General features: G+C 46.9%; 1 protein-coding gene across 4 annotated transcripts in view; it reads right to left on the bottom strand.

Annotated features, from left to right (window-relative positions):
• The window catches only part of LPIN2 (lipin 2), an 819,298-nt gene that overhangs the window by 331,271 nt on the left and 460,985 nt on the right, over nt 1-27,042 (bottom strand). For all 4 annotated transcript variants that reach the window (XM_069620856.1, XM_069620855.1, XM_069620857.1 and 1 more), the window contains one exon: nt 14,892-15,079. In XM_069620856.1, the coding sequence (XP_069476957.1) occupies nt 14,892-15,079 (188 nt within the window). The remainder of the gene's footprint in view (nt 1-14,891; nt 15,080-27,042) is intronic.

The raw sequence follows: 27,042 nt of genomic DNA, 5'->3' as shown, positions 1-27,042 counted from the left end.
CCTGAGTTAGAAAAGTTTAAGTTTCCTTTTGGGGGAAGGTCACGTACAGAGGTTATAGTAGATTCCCTATGGCCAAACTATGCAAGGACAAAACAGAAATTTCAGGATAGAAAGCAACTTCTAGACCTTTTTCCAATACAGGTAATGCAAACACATTTGGTCCTGTTACAGATGGCCCCAGGTCAGTTCCTAAAAGAAAGTCACACATGGAGATTTTGGAAGACATTTTTATGCCTAAAAGGTATGTTGAGAGAGTGAAACTTTCTGAACTTTCTCCTACTCAAGTAGCACAGATGAACATGCCCAGACAACTGATAAATGTTCCTAGGATTGGTTGAGTAAGGAAGCGCTATGCTGAAGTCCTTTATGAAATAATCATGGAAGGTCACGAGAGAACAATGAGATCAAAGAGAAGTAACAAAGAGGATAACTTTGAGCTGAATGATTACCTGGACAGCACAGCACACTTGGGAAATAACATCTGGTATCAACACATGTGGGAAGAAGGACCTGAAAGGAGGGATGCTTTGTGTGTGCACTCCTGCCTTATAGCATGGGAAAGTCCAAGATCTTCATAGCTATCGAAATAGACATGCAGACAGCACATTGTCGCACGTAGCACTTTGCCGTACCAGAGGCCAGTTCATGGGCCAAATAGGCAGATGAATGGACAGATCCAGACGAAGATGATTATGTGCAAGACTCAAAGACAAGACATAAAGAACAGACAAAGAATCATGTGATAAGATATAAAAAGCCTGGAGAAAAAGGATCTGGAATCAGAAGGGAAGTGAACAAGAAACTTGAAAGTCTAGGAGAATCCATAGAAGAAATTCGTAGATGGAAGAACAGAGGTCAAATGCAGATTGGGGATCAGTGTTATCACCAGACGGATGGGAACAAGGAGTGGTAATCTGCAGAGCCTGGGTGGCAATTGGGTGTTACCAACCTAACCTTCCATTGACTATGCACATAAGGGCTGCAAGCCATTATGGCCAAGACTTGCCAAGTTACTGACATGGGTCGAAGATGGAGGGGGACCCTTGCAGATTGTTCCAAAATTGTGCTTCAGAAATAATGGCACAAGAAAAATGGGAGAAAACCATAAGTGTGGACACATTTTTGATGAATGAAGATTGGGACAGTAGTGATCATGGATCACTACTGGGCCTGCGGATCCACAGCATATATATAAAATTGCCAGAGAATTGGGGAGGACTTTGCTCAATAATGAATGTTCATGGTCCAGCATTAGTGATTCTGAAAAGTGATCTGAATCTCGACAGTTTTCCGAAAGCAGATGCCAATCCATATGAGCACAGACTGTTCAGCCAGACAGATTCAGTGTTTACATTGATCTTTATGCCAGCTATCAGGGTTGGAGCAAATACTAAATGGTTGCAGATTACCAGAAGGGAACTGCTACAGACGATCAACAAGACTATCAAAGGATTCAATGCAATCAGAGATGAAATGAGAGCCATAAGACTGATGACTCTCCAGAATAGATATGTATTGGACATGATCACAGCTATGGATGGAGGTGCTTGTGCAAAAATCGGAGAATCATGTTGCACATTCATACCTTCTCATGATGATGAGAATGGAACCTTGATAGAGGCCATAAACATGCTGACCATGCTCTATGGTCAGATGATAGACGCAGTTGAAGACATTACTGATGATAGCTGGTTTGGAGCACTCTTCTCTTGGATCCCACAGTGGATGGCAGACATTTTCAAGTTTCTTGGAGCCCTGATAGTGATGATATTGCTTGGATTTTGTGTGATCAAGTTGATAATTTTGCAATGCAGGAAGACAGCAAAGAAAGCAATAGGAATGACGATCATAATAGATGTTGAACAGGGACGGAAGACAAAAGAATTGACAGATGAAGAAATCAGAGACTTTGTGAAGGCTAGTATCCATGCACCTGACGGAATGAAGTTCCTCTACCCGAAGAACCATAAGAAATATGTGGAAAGATGGGTCTACTGCAGCCCACATGGATAGTGTCACCATATGACATGGACCAAAGATGAGCATGTCAAAACAGCAGGTTTGCTGAAGGGAGTCATAAAGATATGGGTCCCAAAGAAGTTATTTTTCAGAAGAGGATGCCTGGATGTAAAGGATGATGAAGGAGTCGTCGATGAATCACCCAGAGGGTGGAGTGTAGAGGAGGAGCCAAGTACCCCCACCTCAACCACGTCGTCTATGTGGCTTATAGATTGGAAGCCAGAGTATGTGACATAGACAGAGGGTGTCCAGACATTTGGTCGACCTAAAACTGGTCGAATGACATTTGGTCGACGCAATTTGGTCGAAAACCAAATGGTCAAATTTTTTTTTAAATTATATATTTATTTTTCGGGTTTTCGTTAATGGGTTTTTAGAAAAAAAAGGGGTTGGGGGGACTCCCCCCAAAAATAAAAAAAAGGGGTGAAAATAAAAAAATTCGACCATTTGGTTTTCGACCAAATTGGTTCGACCATTTGTCTGGTCGACCAATTTTTTTCCACCAAATGTCTGGTAACCTACACAGAGCAGTTAAAACGATAAAAGGCAGAGTATGAAAACTGTGCAAAACCTAGAAGCAGGATTCCCATTGAGGAAACCATACCTGCATACAAAGAAGTATGATAGTTGTTTAAATGAGATTCCTGAAGAAGCAGACCAAATAAAAGATAAACTAATTGCACCATTACAATAATGGCAAGACAATAGTATATATAGATTTAATTAGATCATGAACAGCCGACATGTGTTTCGACGTGCAGGTCGTCTTCAAGGCGTGCACAATTTCAGTCATGGAAAATCTGGAGAATCCTATTGGATGGCCGTGTACATTGCACAGCAAAAAGCACCAAGATCGTCATACAAATGACAGTCAGAGATGGAATAAAGTCAAGTATGTTACTCACTGTATCCTTCACTGATTACCCTTGTTCTTTGTTGCGCTGCTCGATTTAACGAGTAATATACTTCACTCAGCCATTACGGCTTTTATTCCATCTCTGACTGTCATTTGTATGACTATCTTGGTGCTTTCTGCTGTGTAATGTACACTGAGTTGAGTTGACATACATAGAAGATGCAGAGACATAAGAGAATGAAGACTTTCTATAATGCATCAAGAAAGCATCGAGGATATATGACATCTTGAGATCAAGGAGAAGAAACGTATGCCATAGAAACGATGAAGACATCAAGTCATTTTACACGTGTAGAGATGCAAGAAACGCAAATGCAAGCAGATGAAGTAATCATGAGGCTAGCTTTATAGTGAATAGATATATATATATGGGATACATTACTCACCGTAATCGTATTTCTGATGCTTGTATCTGCTTAGATTCACATGCTGTGCATAGGCCGACATCTAGTGGAAGCTGCGGAGTATTACAGTTTGTTTTTCGAAACTCGAAAATGGGCGTCGACACAGGCGTGCCAGTAATACTATCCCTAGTGTGACGTCCACTGTACCCAAGATCCCTCACGCGTCTGGGATCCTCAGATTGTATTTTTTCTGACATGAGGAAGCATGAGGAGTAGCGTGAGTACAGATAATCCAAGCAGATAGACAGAAAGGTAAGACTACAAGTAATCATGCGCCTTCTCTCGGAGGGGAGGAAGGGTGGGGCGCATGTGAATCTAAGCAGATACAAGCATCAGAAATACGATTACGGTGAGTAATGTATCCCTTCTGAGGCTTGTGGAATCTGCTTAGATCACATGCTGTGCATAGATTAGCGAGCAGTACCCGAAGAAGGAGGTGGGATGTGAGAAGGGTCATGAGCAAACAGGTGTCTTAGAACCGCTTGTCCCACTTGTGTATCTGTCTTGGAATGAGTGTCAATGCAGTAATGCTGAGTAAAAGTGTGAATAGAGCTCCAAGTAGCTGCTTTGCAAATGGTGTTGAGGGGAACATTTGCAATGAAAGCCAGAGTGGCACCAATGCCTCTAGTAGAATGGGCCCTTGGCGTAAAAGGCAGAGTTTTTCCAGAAAGAGAGTAACACAGCTGTATACAGTTGATAATCCACTTCGAGATCGCGCCTTTAGAGACGCGATCCCCCTCTCTGCCTGTAGCTACGGAGACAAACAGTTGATCTGTTTTTCTTAGCGGTCTGGTTTTATTTACATAGTAGAGGACCGCCCTACGCACATCAAGGGAGTGTAGTTTCACCTCAGCCGAGCTTTGCGGGTTTTGGAAGAAAGCTGGAAGCTCGATGGACTGGTTTACATGGAATTTAGATATAACTTTAGGTGAAAACCTAGGGTGTGTGTGTAAAACCAGTTTGTCTTTGTGGATAAAAAAGAAAGGATCCTGCACTGACAGAGCCTGAATTTCACTGACCCTTCTTATGGAGGTAATGGCTACTAAGAAGGCCGTTTTATAAGTCAGGTGTTTGAGACTACTTTTATGCATGGGTTCGAAAGGGGGGCCCATGAGTTTAGCTAGCACCACATTGAGGTCCCATCCTGGCGGTGGGTTCGAAATAGGAGGGTGAAGTCTCTTTACTCCTTCCATGAAGGCTTTAACTACTGGTACTTTCCACCACGATACTTTGTTATGGGATGTGGTGTAAGCCGAGAGGGCTGCCAGGTGTACTTTCAGAGAGTTAAAAACCAAACCTGCGTCCAGCAGGTGGAGCATGTATGTTACCACGTTGGAAGGAGTGCAATCAACTGGGTTGATTTGTTTATTCTGGCACCAAATAACGAATCTCTTCCACTTGTCAAAGTAACAGTGCCTTGTGTTTGGTTTCCTGGATTCTTTTAGGATGTCCATACACCTCTGTGGTAAATTGAGATGCCCAAACTCTATGGCCTCAGGAGCCATGCTGCCAGGTTCATTGAGTTGGGTTCCTGGTGCACTGTTTGACCTTGTTGCTGGGACAGTAGGTTGTACCAGGCTGGGAGTTTGATGGGCTCGCACAGCGCCATCCTGCGTAGGTGTGGAAACCATGGTTGTCTCGCCCACATGGGAGCAACTAGGATGAGCGTCATCGATTCCTTGTTCATCTTGTACACCACCTTCCTGATGAGAGGAGTTGGTGGAAAAGCGTACGCAAACATCCCTGACCAGTTCATCCACAGGGCGTTCCCTTGGGAGTCTGGCTGGGGGAACCTGGATGCAAATCCTGGGCATTGTTTGTTTTCGCTTGTGGCGAATAGGTCTATAGTGGGGAAACCCCACTGAGAGAAGAGATCTTCTACGATCTCTCTGTGAAGGACCCATTCGTGTTCTTCTGGGAGGGAGTCTCTGCTTAGGGCATCCGCTAGGGAATTGAGCTCCCCTGGAACATGTTGTGCTGATAGGAAGATGTTCCGTCTGAGTGCCCATATCCAGATTTTCTGGGCAAGCTTGGACAGATTTGGCGAACGAGTCCCTCCTTGTTTGTTCAGATAGAACATGGCTGTCGTGCTGTCCGTCTGGATCTGCACCGACAAGTTTAGTAGATGGGGCTCGAACGCCCGAAGCGCTCGGAATACTGCCAGAAGCTCTAGCAGGTTGATGTGGTTCTTGGCTACTGAGTGAGACCAGAGACCCTGAGCTGTGTGGTGGAGATGGTGAGCTCCCCACCCAGTCAGGCAAGCATCTGTAGTTACCACTGCTTGTACTTCGGGATCGTAAAAGGGTTTTCCCCTTGCGAGATTTTCTTTTGTCCACCAGTGTAAGCTCTGTACGAGTGTTGGCGAAACGACCACTAGATCGTCCCACTGACCACTTGCCTGAGACCACTGTTTCGCCAACCATTCCTGCATGGGACGCATGCGCAGACGCGCGTGGGGGACCAGGTAAATTCATGACGCCATCATGCCCAGTAACCGCATTGCTTTGCGTACCGTTATTTGTTGACCTGACTGATAATGTGGAATTTTCAGTAGTATATTCCGAATTCTCTCTTCCGAGGGGAAGGTCAACCCTTTCTGAGTATCTAGGATTGCTCCTAGGAACTGTTTTGAGGTGCTTGGCACCAGACTTGACTTCTTCTCGTTGATAGAGAAGCCTAATTCGTGGAGGAGGTCGATAGTCCTCTGAATGTTTGACCTGCAAATTCTTGGGGTTTCCCCCGTTATGAGCCAGTCGTCCAGATAAGGGTACACTGGGATTGCCTCCCTGCGTAGGTGTGCAGCTGCCACCGCCAGTACCTTGGTGAATACCCTTGGTGCTGAAGCTATCCCGAAGGGCAATACCTTGAATTGGTAGTGGCGACTGTCCACTTTGAAGCGCAAGTATTTTTTGTGCGCTGGGAGCATGGAAATATGAAAATAAGCATCTTTCATATCCAAGGTTGCCATGTAGTCCCCCTTTTTTAGGAGGGGGATTACCTCTTGTAGCGTGGTCATATGGAATTTTTGGGGCTTGACATACTTGTTGGCAGGCCGTAGGTCCAATACTGGGCGCATTGTCAAATCTTTCTTTGGCACAAGGAAGTAAGTTGAATAGATACCCTTGTTTACCTGGTGTCCTGGGACGAGTTCTATCGCGTCCTTTTCTAGCAGAATGGCGATCTCCTCGAGAAGGATCTTCTGATGTTCTAAGGAGTGTATTCTTTGTCGTGGAGGGTGGTTCCGGGGACGCTGCAGTAATTCTATACAATATCCTGTGGACACTGTTGACAGCACCCATCTGTCTGAGGTGATCCCTTCCCAAGCCTGGGTGAAGTTGGAAATGCGTCCCCCTACTGGGGTTGCGTGAGAAGGGACCCTGAACTGAGCGTCACTGCTTTGGCGGAGGCGTGCCACCTCCCTTGTTGGGGCTGCCTCTGCCTCTTCCACGACCTCTCTTGTTACCCTTGCTGTAACTTTGGGTAGACTGTTGGTTGTTGTTCCATTGTGTACCCTGTCCTTGGGCATAGTTGCCTCTTTGTGAATTTTGGCCGCGTGGGCGACGAAAATTACTGTTCCCCCTCTGGTTCGGGGGTTTGTTGGTAAGCTGGCCAAGGGATTTGAGAGTCTCGTACTCGTCCTTGGCATTCTTAAGTGCGTCTTCGACCGCTTTCCCAAACAATAGATCTGGTTCCACCGGCTTGTCTATTAATGAAGCCTGTGTTTCTGTTTTGAACCCTGACTGCCGTAACCACGCATGTCTCTTGATAACAGTACCTTCTGCTATCAATCTTCCTGCGTTGTCTGCAGCGTCGAAAGTTGCTTTTAAGATGCAACCAGACACGGCTCTCCCTTCTGCCGAGATCCGAGCCAACTGGCCCTTTAACGGTTCAGGAGCAGAGGCTATGAGCGCCGCGACCTCTTCCCATTGATGGCAGTTGTAACTTGCCAACAGGGTGGTGGAGTTTGGAATCCTTGCTTGGTAGGCGGACGTTGAGGCTACCTTCCTGCCAAACCCGTACAGTCTTTTGCTCTCCTTATCGGGAGGAGCTTCTGACGACGATAAGGGTGTCCCAGCCCTCTTCCGAGTGTTGGTAACCACTAGGGAGTCTGGTTTAAGATGACCTCTTATATGAAGAGGGTCAGACTGGGCTGCCCGAAAAAGTTTTTCGACTCTGGGGTTGACGGCTCTGGTGAGGTTAGGATTCACCAGGGATGGATCTATTCTACGTTGGATGGATTTAAGGATAGGGATGGTCTGAGCGACCGGCCTCCTCTCTCCCACCAACTCTTCTGCGAAGTCCCTTTCCTCCTGTACACCGTGGGTGTCGATGTGAAAATGTTCTGCTGCGCGAGCAAGAACTTCATTAAGGAGGGGTTGGTTATCAACTGGCGAGTCGGTAACTGGGGCTTCGCTCTCTACCGGGGAATCTACTCTGTAAATTTCCTGCTCATCTTCTACCTCCTCCAGGTCCTCATCCTCCGCATAGTATTCAGACCCGGTTCGTTCCTCCATAATCGTAAACTCCTGGTCCCCTTCAGGGAAAGGTTTTCCTTGGTATCTGGGGTGTGGAGTAGAGTATGGAGTAGAGTAAGGTTGCACCTCGAAGGGGTCAGGTCTTTCGACCCGGGCCTTTTTACTTAGGGGGATAGGATCAGAGGAACCTGAGGGTGTGGCCCCTTGAGGGTCATACGAAAGGAAATGTTCTGGGTTTTTGTCATAAAAATCAGCTAAGGAAGACATCCTTGACATGACCCTGTCTATGTCCTCACTGGACCATTCTTTGGAACAGGGTATGACTTTAGTAGGCAACTTAGAGGACTTATCAAGGGTACCCTTGCTTGATGTTCCAGTAGATTTATGTTTATCTGTCTGCTTGGGGTGGAAGGATGGTCTTACAGGAGTGGAAGGCTGAGCTTTCCGCTGTTTCCCTCCCTCCCCGTGCGTGGAAAAATGTTTTCCCTGCTCCTTGGAGGCCCCAGAGACTTTCGACGCCTGGCGCCGAGGGTCGGGAGAGGTATCTTGTTTCGAGCATGGGGCCTCGCTGGTGTTAACTGCGCTCTCGGTCTCTTGGAGCGCGGCCTGGGGGTGGAAGTCGTCTTCGTCTTCCGACGATCGAACTTCCGTTAATCTAGGGAGCGAGGCACTCTTGGCAAGAGTGGATGATTGCCTTGCGTCATGAGGCGATCTCGATCGAGAGCGCCCAGAGGACACCGAGTCGGACTGTTCTATCCGTGCCTCTTTCCGAGAAGTCGACGTCGTCGAGGTTCGGTTGGACTTGGTGTGCTTTGTGTGTGTAGGGTGTGTAGCGCTTGCGTCGCCGGGGGTCTTCCCCATAGCCGCCCTGCCGGACAACCTTCCGAGGTCGGGGACCTGCGCTCGGCAGTCTTTCGACGCCGTAATGCCCTCGCCGTCCGAAAGTACGGCGTCGCTGCCATCGCTGAAGGCGCCCTCCGCTGCCATGGCTGCCTGCCTGGCGTGGTGGGCCCAACGCTTTGTCGAACGGTCCTTAAGTGTTTTAGGTTTAAACCTACTACACGCTCTGCAGTTCGCTTCAGGGTGGTCCCTCGGCAAGCAGAGATTGCACGTGGCGTGCCTGTCGACCCAAGGATATTTGCGGTTGCACTTGGGGCAGAATTGGAAAGGGGTACCCTCCATACGCACCTTGAGGCAGCGGGCTGGTAAGTGTAGGAAATATATAAGGTGTACCTATATACCAAGAGTGAAGAGTATGTACCACCCCCCACTCTCCCTACTTGCAGGGCCGAGGCCAGCGGCCTACTAGGCCCGGGCCGACGCCAGCGGCCTTCCGAGGCCCAGATCCGTCGTGCAGCAGCCGACGGTCGATGTCTTCTCCAGCCGTCGTCGAGTGTCGATGGTCGACGTTGGGGTGGGGAAGGATGTCAATAAATAATTTTAAATTGCAATAATTAGCAAAAGTATGGCTAAGGCCAGGGGACTCCGCAAGATGCTTCCGACCAGTATGGCGGAAAAAAACAATCTGAGGATCCCAGACGCGTGAGGGATCTTGGGTACAGTGGACGTCACACTAGGGATAGTATTACTGGCACGCCTGTGTCGACGCCCATTTTCGAGTTTCGAAAAACAAACTGTAATACTCCGCAGCTTCCACTAGATGTCGGCCTATGCACAGCATGTGATCTAAGCAGATTCCACAAGCCTCAGAAATATATATATATACACATAAACACATAAGGACAAGTAAAGGATGGATGTTGCCACTACGCATTATAGCAGTGCTGAACAGTAACGAGAAGGAAGGCCTCATTTCAGTGTGTTGCAGTTAAAAAAAGCAGCTGAATTAACAAAATGAATCTCAGAAGGCAAAGTCGTATGAGCCAAAGAAGCCAAGGTCTTATAAAACTGGAGCAAACTGACATTGGATACAAATCGTGTGAAAGAACAGAACTGTTCAGAAGGCATGAACAAAACATGTCAGAGGTCTATTAGAAATTGGTATTTTAAATGCACAAGAAGCTCGATTCCAAGGTCTCTAGTCACGTGGAATGATGAAGTTGGACGAATGAGATGGTCACACCTACGCACGAGGGTAGACCATGCTTTCACTCCCTGAATTTCTCAGAGTTAAGAGTACTCTCAAAGACGAGCTTCAAAGCCCTAATTGACAGTGGACCATTGAGGTGATGATGGATTGGTATGCTAATTGGTGGGAAGCTGGTGCTAAGACAAGCTCACCAGGATGTTCAGCCAGCCTGCTGCTAGACGTAGGTGGAAAAGTACCGACAGAGGTTAGAAGCCAACCAATTGTAGAGGACCACGTAATTAAGGGTCCTATCGTTTTTATAGCCAATGGGACATTGTACATTTAGTGACGTTCATAGTGGCCATTTTGAGGGAAGGGCTTAGTTGCCACACCTGATGTTAAGTACCCTATCACTTTCATTCACGGACCCATACTAGTATAGAGTTTATGCTTAGATATTCGCTTAGAACCTATCATCACTGCCCATAGGTTTTTGTAGTTTGCAACATAAGATGACGTTGGAAGTGATGCAGGTTAATGTCACAGATGACTAATTTGGGGTATAAGAACCCAGTTTTTTTTATAAGATGCTTGGAGTAAGAGGATCGAGCGAGTGCATTGATGTTTGTTGTATTCCGTTTTAGACAATTGAAAATAAAACAGTCTTCCTTTTGCCAAACTACCTGAGTCGTTTCAATTATTGATGTGCGAATACAATCTGCATCCCCACCCATCTCCAGGGTACTGCTACTCGCCTTAAAGGGCTGGGACTATCCAGTTCACCTCCCTACCCTGTAGACCACAGTCACGCCCCTAACCAACCCATTTACTTGTGTAGGGCCACAGACTTGACTTTTACTATGACGAGGGGAGCTTTGGCTACCCAAGGGAGATTTATGGTAGAAGCACTGAGACAAGGAGGAGGTTCAGAGGAATGAAGATCTAAGGGCTAAAGACATTGAAGAAGGACCCGATTCCTAATGCCAGCCACTGCCAACCAACTGCTATAAAGATAGAAAAAGCACCAACGTGTGAGACAAACCAAACCAGGAAGTTCAAGGAGAGGATGAAAAAGAAGTCAAAAGCAACCCTCCCCCTAGGTCCAGAGGTTGGTCCTGAGGTTGTAGAGGGGAATCCTTGACCCAGGTGAGTGGGAGTCTGAGCCAGAGCTGGAAGCTGAAATGTAGTGCAGTGACCCGAAGCGGGTGGGCCAGGTGGTCTTGAAACAATGCTGTGGGTACCAGCAACATCCTGCAGCCCTGTGAAGAATCGGTGAAGAGCTCCCGGGAGGCTGGTAACGGGAGAGAGAAAGTCCAGGTTGGGACTGGGTGTGACAGAAGTAGTTAAGTGCCTTGGAAGACATCTTCCTCTGCACAGTCATTGGTCGCAGACCTCTCCTGAAGCATACAGGAAGAAAGTAAATTGGAAATAATTTTCCTCGTAGCAGTACCTAGCAGGAGAGTGAACCAGGTCTGCCAAAACCAAGCCACAGAGAAATACGGGCCTGGAACCTGCACCCACAAGAAAAGAAGATTACGAATCATCTTCCGCCGGGTCACAGTACTTGGTGTGAAGAACCCAAGGGCATCCTCCCATCTACTCCTCTTGGGTCTTCCTCTCAGGTGGCCAAGGAAGGGCAATTGCTTTTGGATCCTGACCCTGGGAGTGGATATTCGCCACCTGGGTGGAGGGTCCTTGGGGAGTGGAGGAAAGGTGCCTTTAGGTGAGGCACGTTATCCCCCTTTCCCTTATCAGAATACATTTTACCTCCCTCCACCTTTGTAGGTTATCAGTTTTCCCCATTGGTATACACTCCAACGGCCCCTTATGAATATCCCTTTAAGACTGGGACGAAGAAGAGGCAACTAGGAGTGATGAACACTACCCTCTGTGCACACCACTTTGGTACTGGGACGAGGAAGAGGACTGTAGAAAACTACTATAGTCAGGCATGTCCCAGTGACGGAAGTAATCATGGTCAGGCAAAGGACTTGCACCTGCAACCAATTAATGGTTCACAGGTGCATATGAAGAGAGGCCAGAGAGAAACACAGAGATATCCAGCTGGGCAGGAGAGTGCAACAATTAGACGCGGAGCAGCCAGACAAGGGGCCGGTGAAAAGGATGCCGACAACTGCAAGAAAGCCAAAAGCATCCCGGGGCCAGAGCAGGCCGCGAGAGGGTCAAGAGCTCTGCAGAGCCCTGTGCCGTGTGTTCCCCATTGGGAGTGGGGAACACATCTGCTGCCGACAGCTGCCGGAAAGCCTGGAGGAAGCGAGTGTTGCTCGCCGGAGCTCCCAGAGAGAGGGAGAGGAGCGAGCGAGAACCCGAAAGGAAAGCCAGAGCACCCAGTGGAGCCGCCCCACACTGGTGAGTGACAGGGAAAGGATCACTCAGGCCGGGGTGATCCAAGCGCATGGTGTGTGTAACAGCAGATGCTGGTCAAGTAAAAGTATGCAACAAGTGGGTCTGCTAACAAACGTGAATTATTGAAATATGAACAAACTGCAAAAGATCTGCCAAATTATTGAATACCGAACTAATGAAAGAAATGTACAATGTATATGAAATTCCGCTTGATTGAAAGGAAAGTGATGAAACATTCTGAATGCATTGAAACCAAGTAAAAAGCATTTTTGGAATGGAGTGAAAGTGCAAATTAACTAAGCAATTAATGAAACCCCAGCAGGCGAACCAAAAGCATTTAAGAGGCACTATGGAATAGTGTGAAAGCAAGGTGTGACAAAATGAAATGCCACAAAGTAAAGTATGTCAAAGTCACATGTCAGCTGAGTTGAAAGGCTGTCAAGGTAGTACAAAAGTGCACACAGACCAAGGACAGTTACTGAAGGAAATCTGCGTTGACAAGTCCAAGGAAAGTCATTTGAACATTACAAAGTGCCAATGGTTATCGGTTGTGTGACTTGTGATGGGTGAACTGTGTGGTCCAACAACTGCGTCTAGATCGAATAACCCCTATCGGGAGCAAACCAAGAAGGTTCAAGAGGCTGAAGTGGTAATGCCTAATAAATGTTCAAGAGCATAAAAGAAAGGTGGATAAAGAGAGCATATGAAAAGCATGTAAATAAAATCGGCCAAGACAGTTGAATTGAAAGTCATGTTAACCGTGTTGTCCTTGGGAAAGGGAACCCTGAGGACATTTTGTGGAACTGTGTTTTACATGGAGAAGGGAACACCGAGCAAATTTGGTGAAACTTTGTCTAACTTGGGGAGGAGAAACCTGTGGTCTTTTTTGTGGAACTGCTTTGAACTTGAGAAGCTGAAAACAAGCCAGGAGCTGGAAGATGCTCGGAACATTATTTTGAACACTGTTTCTTTGGTTGCTGACATCCCTGCACATTGTATGTCTTTATTTGTGAGGGCAAGTATAGGCTTTGGACACAGACAGACTTTTGAGTTGAACTTACTGACACAGACTATCCTAAGTTTCTTTAGTTAGGGAAATTCCAACTTAGCATATGGCAAGTTAGGCCTTATCCATCCTGACATATAAGAAATAAACCTTTGCCTTTAAGGAAAAGTGAATCAGTTGTCTGTGTCCTTCTTCCTGATGCCTTCACTGTGGCAGGAGAGTGTACCAAGTACTTCTCGTGAAAGAAGAGAAGCCAGGATCTGTTTGTGAAGTACTTAAACCAGGAGAACAGAGTAATTTCACCTGGTAAGGAACTTGCAGCCAGAACTGTGCCACCCAGTCCAGGAGGAGGGAGACATTCTCCTGTACCAAGAACTTTGGTACAACTGATTAGTTTAGTTATAAGTGTAAGGGACAGATATAGGGACATTTTGACACAAGACGATGGATTATTTAAGTTACTAAGACATCCTGACAGACCCATTAACATTTTAGTAGAGGCAGGGAAACCCCTCAGATGACGAGGTTTCTCTTTATTTTCACACAAATAAAAGTCTTCAGCAATCACTATGCCACCGGTGTGTCAGTCTCCTCTGTCTGCACCCTTTCAGGGGATAGAACTAGAAATGTCCTTCCTTTTCCCAAAACGGCAGCTGTGCCTACTGACTTTGGCCCGTTGATTCCTATGGGGAATTATTACCTTACTGGAAACTCTGAAAGCTACTGATGGTATTTAGCTGCATTTGGACATTTTCGTAGGTCCCCCCTCGGTCAATGGTGTTTTAGGATAAAGAGTATAATTTTAGCATTTACCACTAATATTTTATGATTTTAAAAGTATTACTATTACACCCCTGTCGCAATTTATAACTTCCAGTTATTTTATACGAGTGTGATATGGCATGTTGGGTCTGGTACCATCAGTGTAAGTGTATCCTGACATATGGTTCCCTTAGGGCTTGGGGTTGTTGTATACATTCATGAGGTTTTGCTATGTGCTATGTTTTAACCCAAGTACTAATTGGACCTTATTGAAATGTGTGTGTGATTTCTTAAAAGTTTATATTTTTAGTATGTCAGTTTTGTGTGTTTTCTTTGGTTAACTGTGTGGATTAACTGTACTTCACTAATACCCTCCCCCCTTGAGTTACGCCTGGTTGCTTTGCCACAGCTATGGCTTTAGAGAGTCTGTCTTGCCTTTTGGTAAGAAACACTGTTCTTCCTTTAGGTGAGATTGTTGCACAGTCCTCACTAGAGGGTTAAGCAACCCCCCCTAAAAAAAGTTTAAAAAATAAAAACACACACTTACCAGTGACTGTCTTCTCTTCCCTGAATAACAAAATCCATGGATATGACCCAAGCAAACAATGGCTAACCTACTAACAAATGCTGGGAACTAAATTTAAGGACAGCAATCCCTTCCGTCACAGGCACATCTATGTAACTTCCTAGCAAAGGTCATGCATAAAACACAAGCTCAAACACTGCGTGGCCCTTATAATCTCCCGCCTCCTTTCACTTCTCAGGCAACAAATACAAGTCAGTTGAAGTCATAATGTGTCTAGTGGTGATGTGATTACAGTGCAAGCATTAAACAAACTAACATTCATTCACAGCAAATATCGCCAGATTGAGGGATAACGCACATTTTGAGATTTCTGGTATTCGTACATACCTTTAGAGATTTCCCCATTTTCACTGAGGCCTCCACACAATGAAAGAGTAACATCTGGTAAATCCATGGCAGAATCGGATAGGCATTCAGTGCCACTGTCCGCAGCATTACTTCCCACAGATTGTGGTGACTGTGAACCAGACAGGGTGTCGGACTCCACCCACTGCATAGAACCAGGATCAGACTCACTGTGGGCCAAGAACAAAATATGACGGATTAATCATGATGCTTTCTTTACACACTTGGAAATGCACAAAAGTACCATATTTATTTAAATCTGGACAGCAAATCCATTATCAAGGGATGATCTTTATGTTTTTCTAGAAGACCTATATCATGCTCAGAGGAGGCAAGATGAACACCATCACTCGAAGCGGAGAGCGGGCACCACTTAAGAGTAGCTTCTTCTTTATTTGTTAAAAGGTCAAAATTGGTTTAATCCGTCTGCAATTATGAGTGAGGTGCAGCCCACTATATCATGACTCCATGCTGGGCATGCAAAATAGTATTAGTGAAAAAATTGACCAAGGCTGGTTAGCGTTCAGTGTGGGCTGCACTCCCTTATTACCACTCAAGTGGTGACATCAGTTTTAGATAGTAGACCAGAAATTCAGATTATTTCCTTTTGAAGCTCATTGGTTTTTAACAAGGTTTGTTTGTGAAAAAGTAATATTCGTGAGTTGTAGATATTCCGAAATTATTTATTCAAGGATGCAGGGGATTGCTAATGCATTTCGGACAATAAAAGTCCTTCATCAGGGCATTTCTCATTCAATCTGATCAAATGTGAACGTTGGTTGATTCAGTAAGACACCAATCACAATAGAATTACATTGATACATGCCATAATATGACCCTCATATATTGCCATAATCTTATTGCACATTTCCCCATGATATCGATAATTGTTAGAGAACATTAGTATTTCACACCACGGTAGGATGAATGTAATTCGATTACAGATGATAGTTCGATTGCATAAACAGTCCAACGATAAACAATAACAATACAACAATTAAAAAGAGAAGGAGAAAAAATGAAGAAAAAACAGAGTTAAATAGCAGTTAGAAAATGACATCGGTCAAATAAGCTAATCACATGATCGTTACGTATCAATTCGCCCATGCTGTGAACAGTGGGCTAAGAAGGTATTGAAAAAATATGTTAAATGTTAAAGGTATTTGTACCGCGCACCGTCACCAACGGAATTGGTCCCCAGGCGCTCAGGTGGATCTGTAAATGATAAAGGTGGGATGGGTTAGTAAGGTGAAGAAGGGAGTAGGATAGTGAGAGGAGTGGTGTTCTGTTGGCAGCTTCAACTCAGTATACACCGGGTGCTGAGCTTTGGTGCGGGTATCGGGTCGGAGTCAGTCTGCGCGTGCTGTTGTTCCGGCTTATGTTCCTATGTAATATATATAACATTGTCAAGTGGACATACTGCGCTCTGCCCCTAAATAATGGTTATCTTATTAACCATTATTACTAGTCTACCCATACATTTTGGCAATGTGCTCTTAGCGGTGGGTTAAACCTGTAGCAGCTCACATGGTCACTCATGCAGTGCTGTAAGCTGGTGGAGAAAAGGAAGTAACAATTTAAGAGATCTTCTTGTCAATACAAGATGCAGCACCAACCAACGCATAAACAATAAAAACCAATGAACGTTTCCATGCCTTAATAGCGGAAATTGTAATAACATCATCAAAGGGTACTGAGTATTTCACCCACACACTGGTAAAAAAAATACAACTGAAGGTATATGCAACTTGTTTGATGGAAAAAATATAAGTTACTCACCGTAGTGACTAACGTACTCCTAGTCAATAGTCCCCTTCCCTCCATACTGTATGGCGTCCCTCGCTAGTGACAGGAGACGGAACCTTTTTCACCAGAAAACGTCATCTTCCTATTTAAATTTAGAGGTGCGCGGGGCGTGGCCCTGGGAGCATGCACTCCCCTGACTCCGCCCACCGGTGCCACTCCTCAGTCCCCTTTGACGCGTCGACAATATTACCATTGCCTAATGACAGCAGTAGTATTAAGGTGGAAGGTGGTAGGACATATGGAGCAAAGGGGGGGGAGGGGACTATGGACTAGGAGTACATTGGTCACTACAGTGATTAATTTATCATTATTCCTACACCACGTCCCCTTTCCTCCATAACTGTATGGGCGATTACAACTGAATGTAGCCCCGGGGTGGAGAGGTGACGCTCCTAAGAAAACAAGTTCCTTAATACTGCCTGACCAAATGCCGCGTCCGACCTGGAACTGGCATTCAAGCAGTAGTGCAGATGACCTGCCACGGAACATGCCTCTTGAAAGCCACCGCCATGGCCTTGGCTCGGATAGCATGAGCATGCATTTTTCCCAGGAGTGGTTTGTGCTGCCCCTCAAAAGCGTCTTTGATGGCCGAAACCATCCATCTTGCTATAAGAGAGCCTCTAATTTGTGGAAGCTCTTGGTTCTGTCCAGGTAGAATTTTAGGGCACGCCCGAAATCCGGTACACTCTGGGCTTCGTCCTTAGGGTTCTTGAAGAAAGTGGGTAGCACTATCTCCTCATTCAGATAAAACAAGGACACTATCTTAGGTAAGAATGCAGGGTGAGTTCTAAGCACCACCTTGTTCTTATGAAAAGTAGTATAGGGCTCTGAAGCCACCAGTGCCTGGATTTCACTGACCCTGGGTGCAGATGTAAGACCCACCAAGAAGGCTGACTTAATGGTGACTAGCCTGAGGTCTGCGGACACCATTGGCTCAAATAGTGTATGCGACAAGGCGCCCAAGACTACATTGAGGTCCCACACCGGGTGCAGCTTCTTGATAGGTGGGTAGAGCCTGGTGAGGCCCACCAAGTGACGGGTTGGAGGATAAAAAGACCTCCTCCTCCGAGTTCCAATAGGCTCTGATGGCCGCCAGATAGGTGCAGCATGTGTCTACTTGGACCCTCGAGTGTGCAAGGTGTGCTGAGAAGGATAGCACCTCGTCCAAAATGCAGGTCAGCGGATTGACAGCCTTTGATTCCGCCAATGACAAAACCTAGTCCACTTGCTCTTGTACTTGCTCCTAGTATCCTCGCTCCTAGCGCCCTTTATGAGGTCTAAGTTAGCCTGTGACAAACGCAGATGCTTCAGTGTGACCTGCTCAGGAACCAAGCTGCGAGGGCTAACGTCTGGGGGGCGGGGTGGATGACCATGCCTCCCTGCTGAGCTAGTAGGTGAGATGAGGCCAGCGGATGGTGCATCGGGGGATGATCGGACAGGCTGTGCCGTACCGAGAACCATGGCCTCGCCGGCCACCAAGGTGCTATCAGAATGATACGTAGGTGCCAGGACTCCCTTATCCTGCAGATTACCTTGTCTACCAGAGTCGTGGGAGGAAAGGCATATGCGATCATGTTGTTTCACTGTATCTGAAACACATCGCCAAGAGAGCCCCAGCCCTGTCCTTGCCAGGATGCAAACTAAGGGCACCTCCTGTTGGACCAGGTGGCAAAGAGATCCACCTGAGGATGACCCCATCTGTTGAAGATCCCCTGAAGGACCTGTTTGTTAAACTGCCATTCGTAACAGTCCGCACCCAGCCTACTGAGCCTGTCCGCCTCTAGGTTGGACTCCCCCGGCAGGTGGATTGCAGCCAAGTGTATGTTGTTTACCAGAGCCCACTCCCAAAAGCTGACTGCTAGAGCGCAGAGGGGAGATGATCTGTTGCCACCCTGCTTGTTGATGCAATACATGCTGGTGGACCATCAGGAGAACAGCTTTGAGAGCGAGCCAGATGGCCTTCAACTCGAGCCAGTTTATGTGAGCTTCCTGCACCTGACGGGACCAAACCCAGTGGACATTGTGGCTGTCCAGGGTGGCTCCCCAGCCTTCTAGGGATGAGTCTGTGGTGATGGTAACCAGCAGTGCCGGTTTGCCGGAAGGGTCTGCCAATCCACAAGTTGTAGTACATGCTCCACCATGCTAGGTCTTGGTGTAGCTGAAGTGGGATGCTGCCCAGCTCCGCCTGAGAACCAGTCTCTTGACTCCAGGAGGCTGCGAAGTGCAGCTGCAAGCGTCTCATCTTGAGCCTTGCGTGTGGCACTGCTAGGAGGCATGCTGCCATAATGCCCAGGAGGTGTTGGTACCACCATGCTGAGGTCACTGCCCTGCTGAGGAAATGCCCCTTGGCTCTCTTGATGGCTGTGATCCTGTCCTCCAAGGGGAAAACTCTCTCAGAGCTCGAATCCCAGTTGAGGCCCAGGAAAGTTAGATTCTGCGTGGGCTCCAACTGTGACTTCTTGAGATTGATGGACAATCCCAACTCGTGCAGAGTATTCATGAGTGCGGAGGCGGTGGGTTGGACAGGCTCTGGAGATCCTGCCCTGACGAGCCAGTCGTCTAGGTATGTATAGACATGGTGACCCTGGGCCCTGAGAAGGGCTGCCACTGCGTTCATAAGTCTGGGGACTGGATTGAGGCCAAAGGGCAGAACTGTGTATTGAAAATGAAAGCCCATGATCCTGAACCTCAGAAAGGACTGATGGGGCTGCCAGATCGGGACGTGTAGGGACTTCCGATCCAGGGAGCACATCCAGTCTCCCCTGCACAATTTCTCTGCTGTAAGAGGTGGGGGTAACCATCTTGAACTTTTGAAGAGGGAGGGAAAGGTTGAAGGTGGAAAGGTCCAACACAACTCTCAGGCCTGCCTGGTTCTTCTTGTTTATGTCGAAAATCTGTGAATAGAAGCCCAGACCCCGCTCGGAGGCTGGGACCTCTTCCACTGCCCGACTCTCTACGAGCGATCGAATTTCCGCCAACCGAGTTGCTGTCCCAATCTGTGGGAGCGGAGGGGAGGAGGGATTGGTAGGTGGTAGCCAGTGGACACCACTGACAGGATCCACGGCTCCGCGGACCTCTTGCACCAGCATTGGGAGTGAAGGGCAAGCCTGCCCCCCACTGGAGACACGTGGACCCGGATGAGTGTGTCATGCCTTTTTTCCCTCCGAGGCAGGGACTGAGGAGGGGGCCTGAAAAAAGCCTTTATTCCCCACTTTGTGCTGTTTGCGGCAGTGCTGGCTTGGAGACTGGTCTGGCTGTCTGGAGCTACGTTCCTGGAAGCCTCGGAACCCGTCAAAGGCCCGACCCTTGCCAGAACACTGGTGCTTCTGGCTGTAGGTCTTAGGCGTGGACTTCGTGAGGATAGATACGGACTTTGCAGTCTGGGGGCTGTTTTTCTTCTTATCAAGTTCCTCATCGGAAGTGGAATGAAAAAGGTTGCCACCCTCGAATGGAAGGTCCAATATGCGCTGCTGGATGTCCGGGTTGACCTTGGTAGCCCGTAGCCAGGCTGTTCTTCTCATGTCTGTAGCGATGCAGATGGCATGGCCTGAGGTGTCTATATGGGCCACGGTGGACTCCATTATGTCCTGTGCCACGATTTTTGCTTCCACCAGCCCCGCCTTGAAGCATGCCTGACTCTGTACTGGAAGTTCCGGCTATTTCCCACCAAAGCGTTTGATTGACAGCAGCAAGCATAGCGTCCGCATTGGATTGACGCAGGTGCAAAGAAGCACTGGAAAATAGACCTTCTTTCCATACGCCTCCAAGGTCTTCTCCTCCTTACCCAGGAGTGACGAGGCTGAGGTAGCCGAGGATGATTGCGGCTTGGAGTAGAGTGAGGCTGCAGCGATCACCAAGGAGTGTGGGTGAGGGTGTGCCGACAGCGAGTGGATCCCCCTCCAGTTGCCTGCACTTGGCATCGAGGCGCCAGTTGGTCAGCTGCGCTGCGTGAGGTTTAAGCCAGCCTTTCATGGCCAGAGCCACAACGTCCTTTTGCATCGGAATCCCTTTTCTAGCCGCAGGGCATAGAGTGAGGACTTACGCCAGAACCCCCGTCTCTGGTTGTTCAACCTCAGGTTATGGGAGCCCCAAGTATTCGGCTAGACCTGCGATCCGTTCATGAAATGCCTTGCCAGACAAAGGCGTGTTGGGCTCCTCCTCCTCATCGGTGTCCACCAAAGTGTCATGTTGGTCCGGTGCAGCTGGAGGAGTACTGGTTGAGGCCTACCCTGCACCTCAGGCCGGGATCTGGTAGGCAGTGTGCCCTTGGCTGTGTTGCCGGTAGTGCAGCATACAGGCGCCCCTCAGACATTTTTCCGGTAGTAGGCGTGCCCCTCGGGTGAAGACCCGGTAATAGAACTTTGCAGTCCCTCAGCAACGTAACCGGTAGGCTCTCACGACCCCTCAGCCTGGTGTCTGGTAGCTGAAGCAGCCTCGGTACCTCTGCTGGTGCTAGAACCTAACCGGTCCGTCCCGCTCTGACGTTTCCTGGGGAAGGAGTCGCCCTTGCAGGGTGCAGATGAAAAGAGTGGCCCTACCTTGGGTTCTGACTTGTGTCTGATGAAGTTGTTCAAGTCCTCTGGAGGCGACCTTCCAAAGACCTCTCTCCACCGAGCTAACCTGTTCTTCCGAGCATGCAGTGTAAGTGCGTCACACGTGGAACAACCCTCCCAGCCGTTAATGGGCCACAGCAGTGCAGGCAAAGAGCTTGGGGGTCGGACGTAGGGAAGCGCCCCTCGCAGGCTGGACACCTGCTGAAGCCCGATGACGTCGACATGCGCTGAGGAGGAGAGAGTATCTGAAACAAAGACCAAAAGACAAAGATACTTTGCGGAGGAAGAGCGTGTGGAATTACTAGGCCGAAGCCTAACCCAGGAGCGCTGGTGAAATCGGTCCATTCCAGTCGAAGTGGAAAAGAGGACTGGGGAGTGGTGCTGGTGGGTGGAGTCAGGGGAACGCATGCTCCCAGGGCCGTGCCCCGCGCGCCTCTAAATTTAAACGGGAAGACATTTTTTTCTGGTGAAAAAGGTTCCATCTCCCGTCCCTAGCCAGGGACGCCATACAGTATGGATGAAAGGGGATGGGACGTAGGACTACATAATACATTGAATAAGATGCCTGTGTGGCATATATTATGTTGGAGAAACAGGCAGAAAAACATGCATCAGGATTAACGAGCACAAAAGCTGCATTAAGAACAGGATTTAACATGAGTTGTCACAAAACAAAACATTTTAACGAGAAAGGAAACAGCGTTTCTCAATTAAAGTTCCAAGTAATGGAAACCATAGATACAAAGAACCAAAGACAGGATCTTAAAAAACTAAGATCACAGAGAGAGGCCTATTGGATTGACCGGTTGGACTCCTTGAGCCACAGAGGAATGAAAGAAGAACGGGACCTCAACTGCTTCCTATGAGGCATTGGGGATCCCACTGTACTTTAAAGAAAGAACTAAGTCCCTTTTTTTAATTAATCTTGACAGCATAAAACTGGAGTTCAACCCAGGAGATATGATGAACTCAGGCAGAGACATCTTGCACCTACCAAGTTTAAGTTCTTTTAATTTCTGCTGATTTAGAATTCATATTAATGATCCTAAATGGCCAGCCTTTATTCACATAGTGACATATTTGGCAAAACACCTCATGAGTTCCCAACATCACACTGACCATGTGGATCTCACTATCCATTTGCAAGATTACAATACAGTCCCAATACACCATCGCAACGAGAATGGTCTGTTTGCAATGAACTGTTGGTTTCATATCCTTATTTTGTTTTTATTCTTGTTTTATCTTTTGAGTAACAACAACAAGATGTAACGGAAATGGCTCAACTCCTTATGAGGTTCCAGCCATGGTGACATACAACCACATTGTGGGTTTCACTATTGACATACAAGGTAACACTGATTTCTAATTGTACCGACACAATGGTACTGCACTGCATTTTCCCCCATATTCACCACCTGGGAGAGACATGGTACTATCCTCCCCCAATCTTTTAATTGTTTGAGAGCTATAAGTAATGCCACACGTTATACGCCACAATGAACCTTGAAGTTGATAATGTAATTTAAGTTCTGTGTACATCATATTTTCCTAGATTTGTTTATTTGTTTTGGTCTGTCTGAGAATTGTGCCGTATGCCCACACTTTATCCTGGCTACAATAATCGGGGAGCAGGAGCAACGCAAATATAACAGTAAATGCTTTTAGCATACGAAGCAAAGAAGCTAGCATTTTAGACTGCTTACACTCCCTTCAAGCATGGCCGACCGCATTCCCTTTAGAAGCAGTGGCACATGTTGCCATAGTAACTATATGTTTACTTGAGTATGCATGCGCGCACACAACACAGTACAGTCTGCTAAGCTGCCAGTGTGGATCCTTGGATACCACAGTCCAAGTAGAACAGGTAAGCTGTCGCTTATCTCATACAAGTGTATGAGTTAAGCGATCGAGATCCCCCACTGTGAGCCCACATTGTAACAGACCTCGGTGCACTCTGTCATTACCGAATTATTAGTTACTCTCACGACACGATGCGCTCTAGCCACGTGCGAATGAGGTAAGAATACCAATGATTAGTAGATTAGAGCGATTAGTCTACTTTTTACGTAAACTAACCTATTATTTCACACAGATGACGCATCTTTGTCATGCAGTGTCAGTGCCACTGCACCACATGAAAGATCAGTAGTTACTCATTTTCTCCACCGTTTTACAGCACTGCATGAGTGACCATGGGAGCTGCTACAGGTTTAACCCACCACTAAGAGAACATTACCAAAATGTATGGGCAGACTAGTCTACATCTAAAGGATAACTATTATTTAAGGGCACAGCACAGTATGTCCACTTGATACTGTTTTCTTCTTTTTTTCTCCTTCTCTCTTTTTAATTGATGTTGTATTGTTATTGTTTTTTGTTGGACAGTGGTTTATGCAATTGAACTATCCTTTGTATTTTGATTCATTCATCCTACCATGGTGTGAAAAACCAATGTTCTCTAACAATTATCGATATCATGGGTAAATTTGCAATAAATTATGTCAATATATGATGGTCATATTATGGCATGTATCAATGGTTTTTATTGTTTATGCGTTGGTTAGTGCTGCACCTTGTATTGACAAGAAGATCTCTTAAGTTGTTACTTAATTTTCTCCACCGGTTTACAGCGCTGCATGAGTGACCATGTGAGCTGCTACAGGTTTAACCCACCGCTAAGATCACATTACCAAAATGTATGGGTAAACTAGTAATAATGGTTAATAAGATAACCATTATTTAGGGGCACAGCACACTATGTCCACTTGACAATGTTATATATATATATTTTCAATACCTTCTTAGCCCACTGTTCACAGCATGGGTGCATTGATACATAACAAACATGTGATTAGCTTATTTGACCAATGTCATTATCTAACTGCTGTTTAACTCTGTTTTTTCTTCTTTTTTTTCTCCTTTTCTTCTTAATTGTTGTATTGTTATTGTTTATCGTTGGACCGTTTATGCAATCAAACTATCATCTGTAATTTGATGCATTCATCCTACCGTGGTGTGAAATACCAATGTTCTCTAACAATTATCGATATCATGGGGAAATTTGCAACAACATTATGGCAATATATGAGGGTCATGTTATGGCATGTATCAATGTAATTCTATTGTCATTGGTGTCTTACTGAATCAACAAACGTTCACATTTCATCAGATTGAATGAGAAATGACCTGATGAAGGACTTTTATTCTCCGAAATGCATTGGCATCCCCCTGCATCCATGAATGACATGCATTACTCACCGTAATAGCATTTCTGATGATTGTATCTGCTTAGATTCAAATGCTGTACATATGGTCTGACATCCAGTGGTAACAGCAGAGTATTGCATCTTGTCTTTCGGGGACCGAAAGGGGATGTCGGCATAGGCTTGTCTGTAACACTCTCCCTATCGTGACGTGTAGTGTACCCAACATTCCTCACGCGCCGAGGTCCCTCTGATTGTATTTTTTCTGCCGTGAGGGAGCCCAAGGCTATTGTGAGTGAGTACATAAAGAGAGAAAGTAGTAAGACATCTATGTTCCTTCCACCCCGAGCGGGGAGGCAGGGAGGGCGCATGTGAATCTAAGCAGATACAATCCTCAGAACTGCTATTACGGTGAGTAATGCATGCCTTCTGATGCTTGTTAATCTGCTTAGAATCACATGCTGTGCATAGACTAGCGAGCAGTACCCGGAGTTGGAGGTCGGTTATGAGAAGGAACAGTAGAGAAAGAGGTCTTAATACTGCTTGTCCCACCTGAAAGTCAGATCTAGAATAAGTGTCTAGGCAATAGTGTTTTGTAAAGGTGTGTACAGAACTCCAGGTTGCCGCTTTAGCAAATGGACTTGAGGGGAACATTTGCAATAGATGCTATGGAAGCCCCAGTGCCCCAATTAGAGTGTGCTCTAGGCTTGAAGGCCAGTTCTCTCTTAGCAAGAGTGTAACACAGTGTGATGTATTTGACAAACCACCTTGAGATAGCTGTTAGCTGATTTAGAGACAGGATCCCCTTCTCTGCCAGCTGCCACAAACGAAAAATTGGTTGGTTTTCTTCAGTGTTTTCGTTATTTCCAGGTAGAACATGACTGCCCTGCGCACATCTAGTGTGTGTAGGCTTCTTTTGGCCATGCTTGTGGTATTCTGGAAGAAAGTGGGTAGTTCGATCGATTGGTTCACATGGAACTTCGAGATGAATTTAGGCGCAAATCTGGGATGAGTGTGCAGCACTACCTTATCCCTGTGGACTGTAACAAAAGGATCTAGGACAGAAAGGGCCTGTAGTTCACTAACCCTTCTAATAGACGTGATAGCCACTAAGAAGGCTGTCTTGTAAGTAAGGTCTTTTAGACTTGCTTTATGCATTGGCTGAAAGGGAGATCCCATAAGTCTGGTTAAAACCACATTTAGATCCCATCAAGGAGCTGGGTGAGAAATGGGGGGATGGATTCTCTTAACCCCTTCCATAAAGGCCTTAATAACCGGTATTTTCCACCATGGCACTTTCTGTTGTGACGCGGTGTAGGCTGAGAGAGCAGCAAGATGAACCTTTTCGGAATTGAAGACCAGTCCTGCGTCTAACAAATGGGTCAGATACAGCACAATGTTTGTGGGTGAGCAATCGATGGGATTGAGCCCTTGGTATTACACCAGATGACAAAGTGCTTCCATTTACTGGAATAGCAATATCGGGTGTTAGGTGTCCTAGCTTCCCTGAGTATGTCCATGTATCTCTGAGGGAGCTGTAGGTGTCCAAACTCTAGGACCTCAGGAGCCAGGCTGCTAAATTCAGAGTTTGTGGGCATGGGTGTAGGGCCTCCCCCCTGTCCTGAGACAACATGTTGTAAGGACAGGGTAGTTTTACTAGTGAGGAGAGGGACATTTCCCAGGGTTGACATGGTGACTGGTTCCTGGTGTACTGGTGCATCTTGTGCACTATCTTGTTGAGTAGAGGCGTCAGGGGTTTGGGGGGTGGGGGGTGGCGGGCGGGAACGTAGACACATTTCCCTGACCAGGTTATCCAGAGTCAGTTCTGGTTCGAGCAGTTCTGGGGGTACCTGGAGGCGTAGTCTCGGCATTGGGCGTTCTCCTGAGTTGCGAACAGGTCGATCTCTGGGAAGCCCCATTCTGCGAAGATGTTGGAGACGATGTCTTCACGCAGATGCCTTTCGTAGTCTACGGGCAGTGGGACATCTCTGCTGAGCATGTCTGCCAGAAGATTGAGTTCCCCTGGAACGTGTTGGGACAACAGAAACATCTTGTGTTTGAGAGCCCACATCCAAATGTTTTGGAACAGCTTGGACAGCCCTGGAGAGCGTGTGCCCCCTTGTTTGTTTAGGTAATACATGGCTGTGGTGCGGTCTGTCAGAACCAGAACTGTCTTCCCTTGTAGTTGAGTCTGAAAGGCTTTCAGTGGTTTAAACACCGCTAATAGCGCTAGCAGATTTATATGGTTGGATGCTACTTGTGGGGACCACACTCCATGCGCTGTCTGCTGAAGTAGGTGAGCCCCCCATCCCGTGAGAGATGTGTCTGTCGTAAGAGTGGCTTCCACTGCCGGGGTGGTGAAGGACCTCCCCTTCAAAAGGTTTTCCCTCGACCACCACTGCAGAGAGAGAATGAGAGCTGGCGAGACAACTACCAGATCTTCCCATTGTCTGCAGGCCTGACCGCACTGGCTGTTGAGCCACTCTTGCATGGGACGCAGGAGCGCGTGGGGAACCAAGTATATACATGACGCCATCATACCTAGCAGCCGCATGGCCTTGCCTACCG

This window comes from Ambystoma mexicanum, chromosome 5q (genome assembly GCF_040938575.1).
Source record: "Ambystoma mexicanum isolate Mex_15411 chromosome 5q, UKY_AmexF1_1, whole genome shotgun sequence".
Lineage (NCBI taxonomy): Eukaryota > Metazoa > Chordata > Amphibia > Caudata > Ambystomatidae > Ambystoma > Ambystoma mexicanum.
This window is presented reverse-complemented; position numbering and strand designations above follow the sequence as displayed.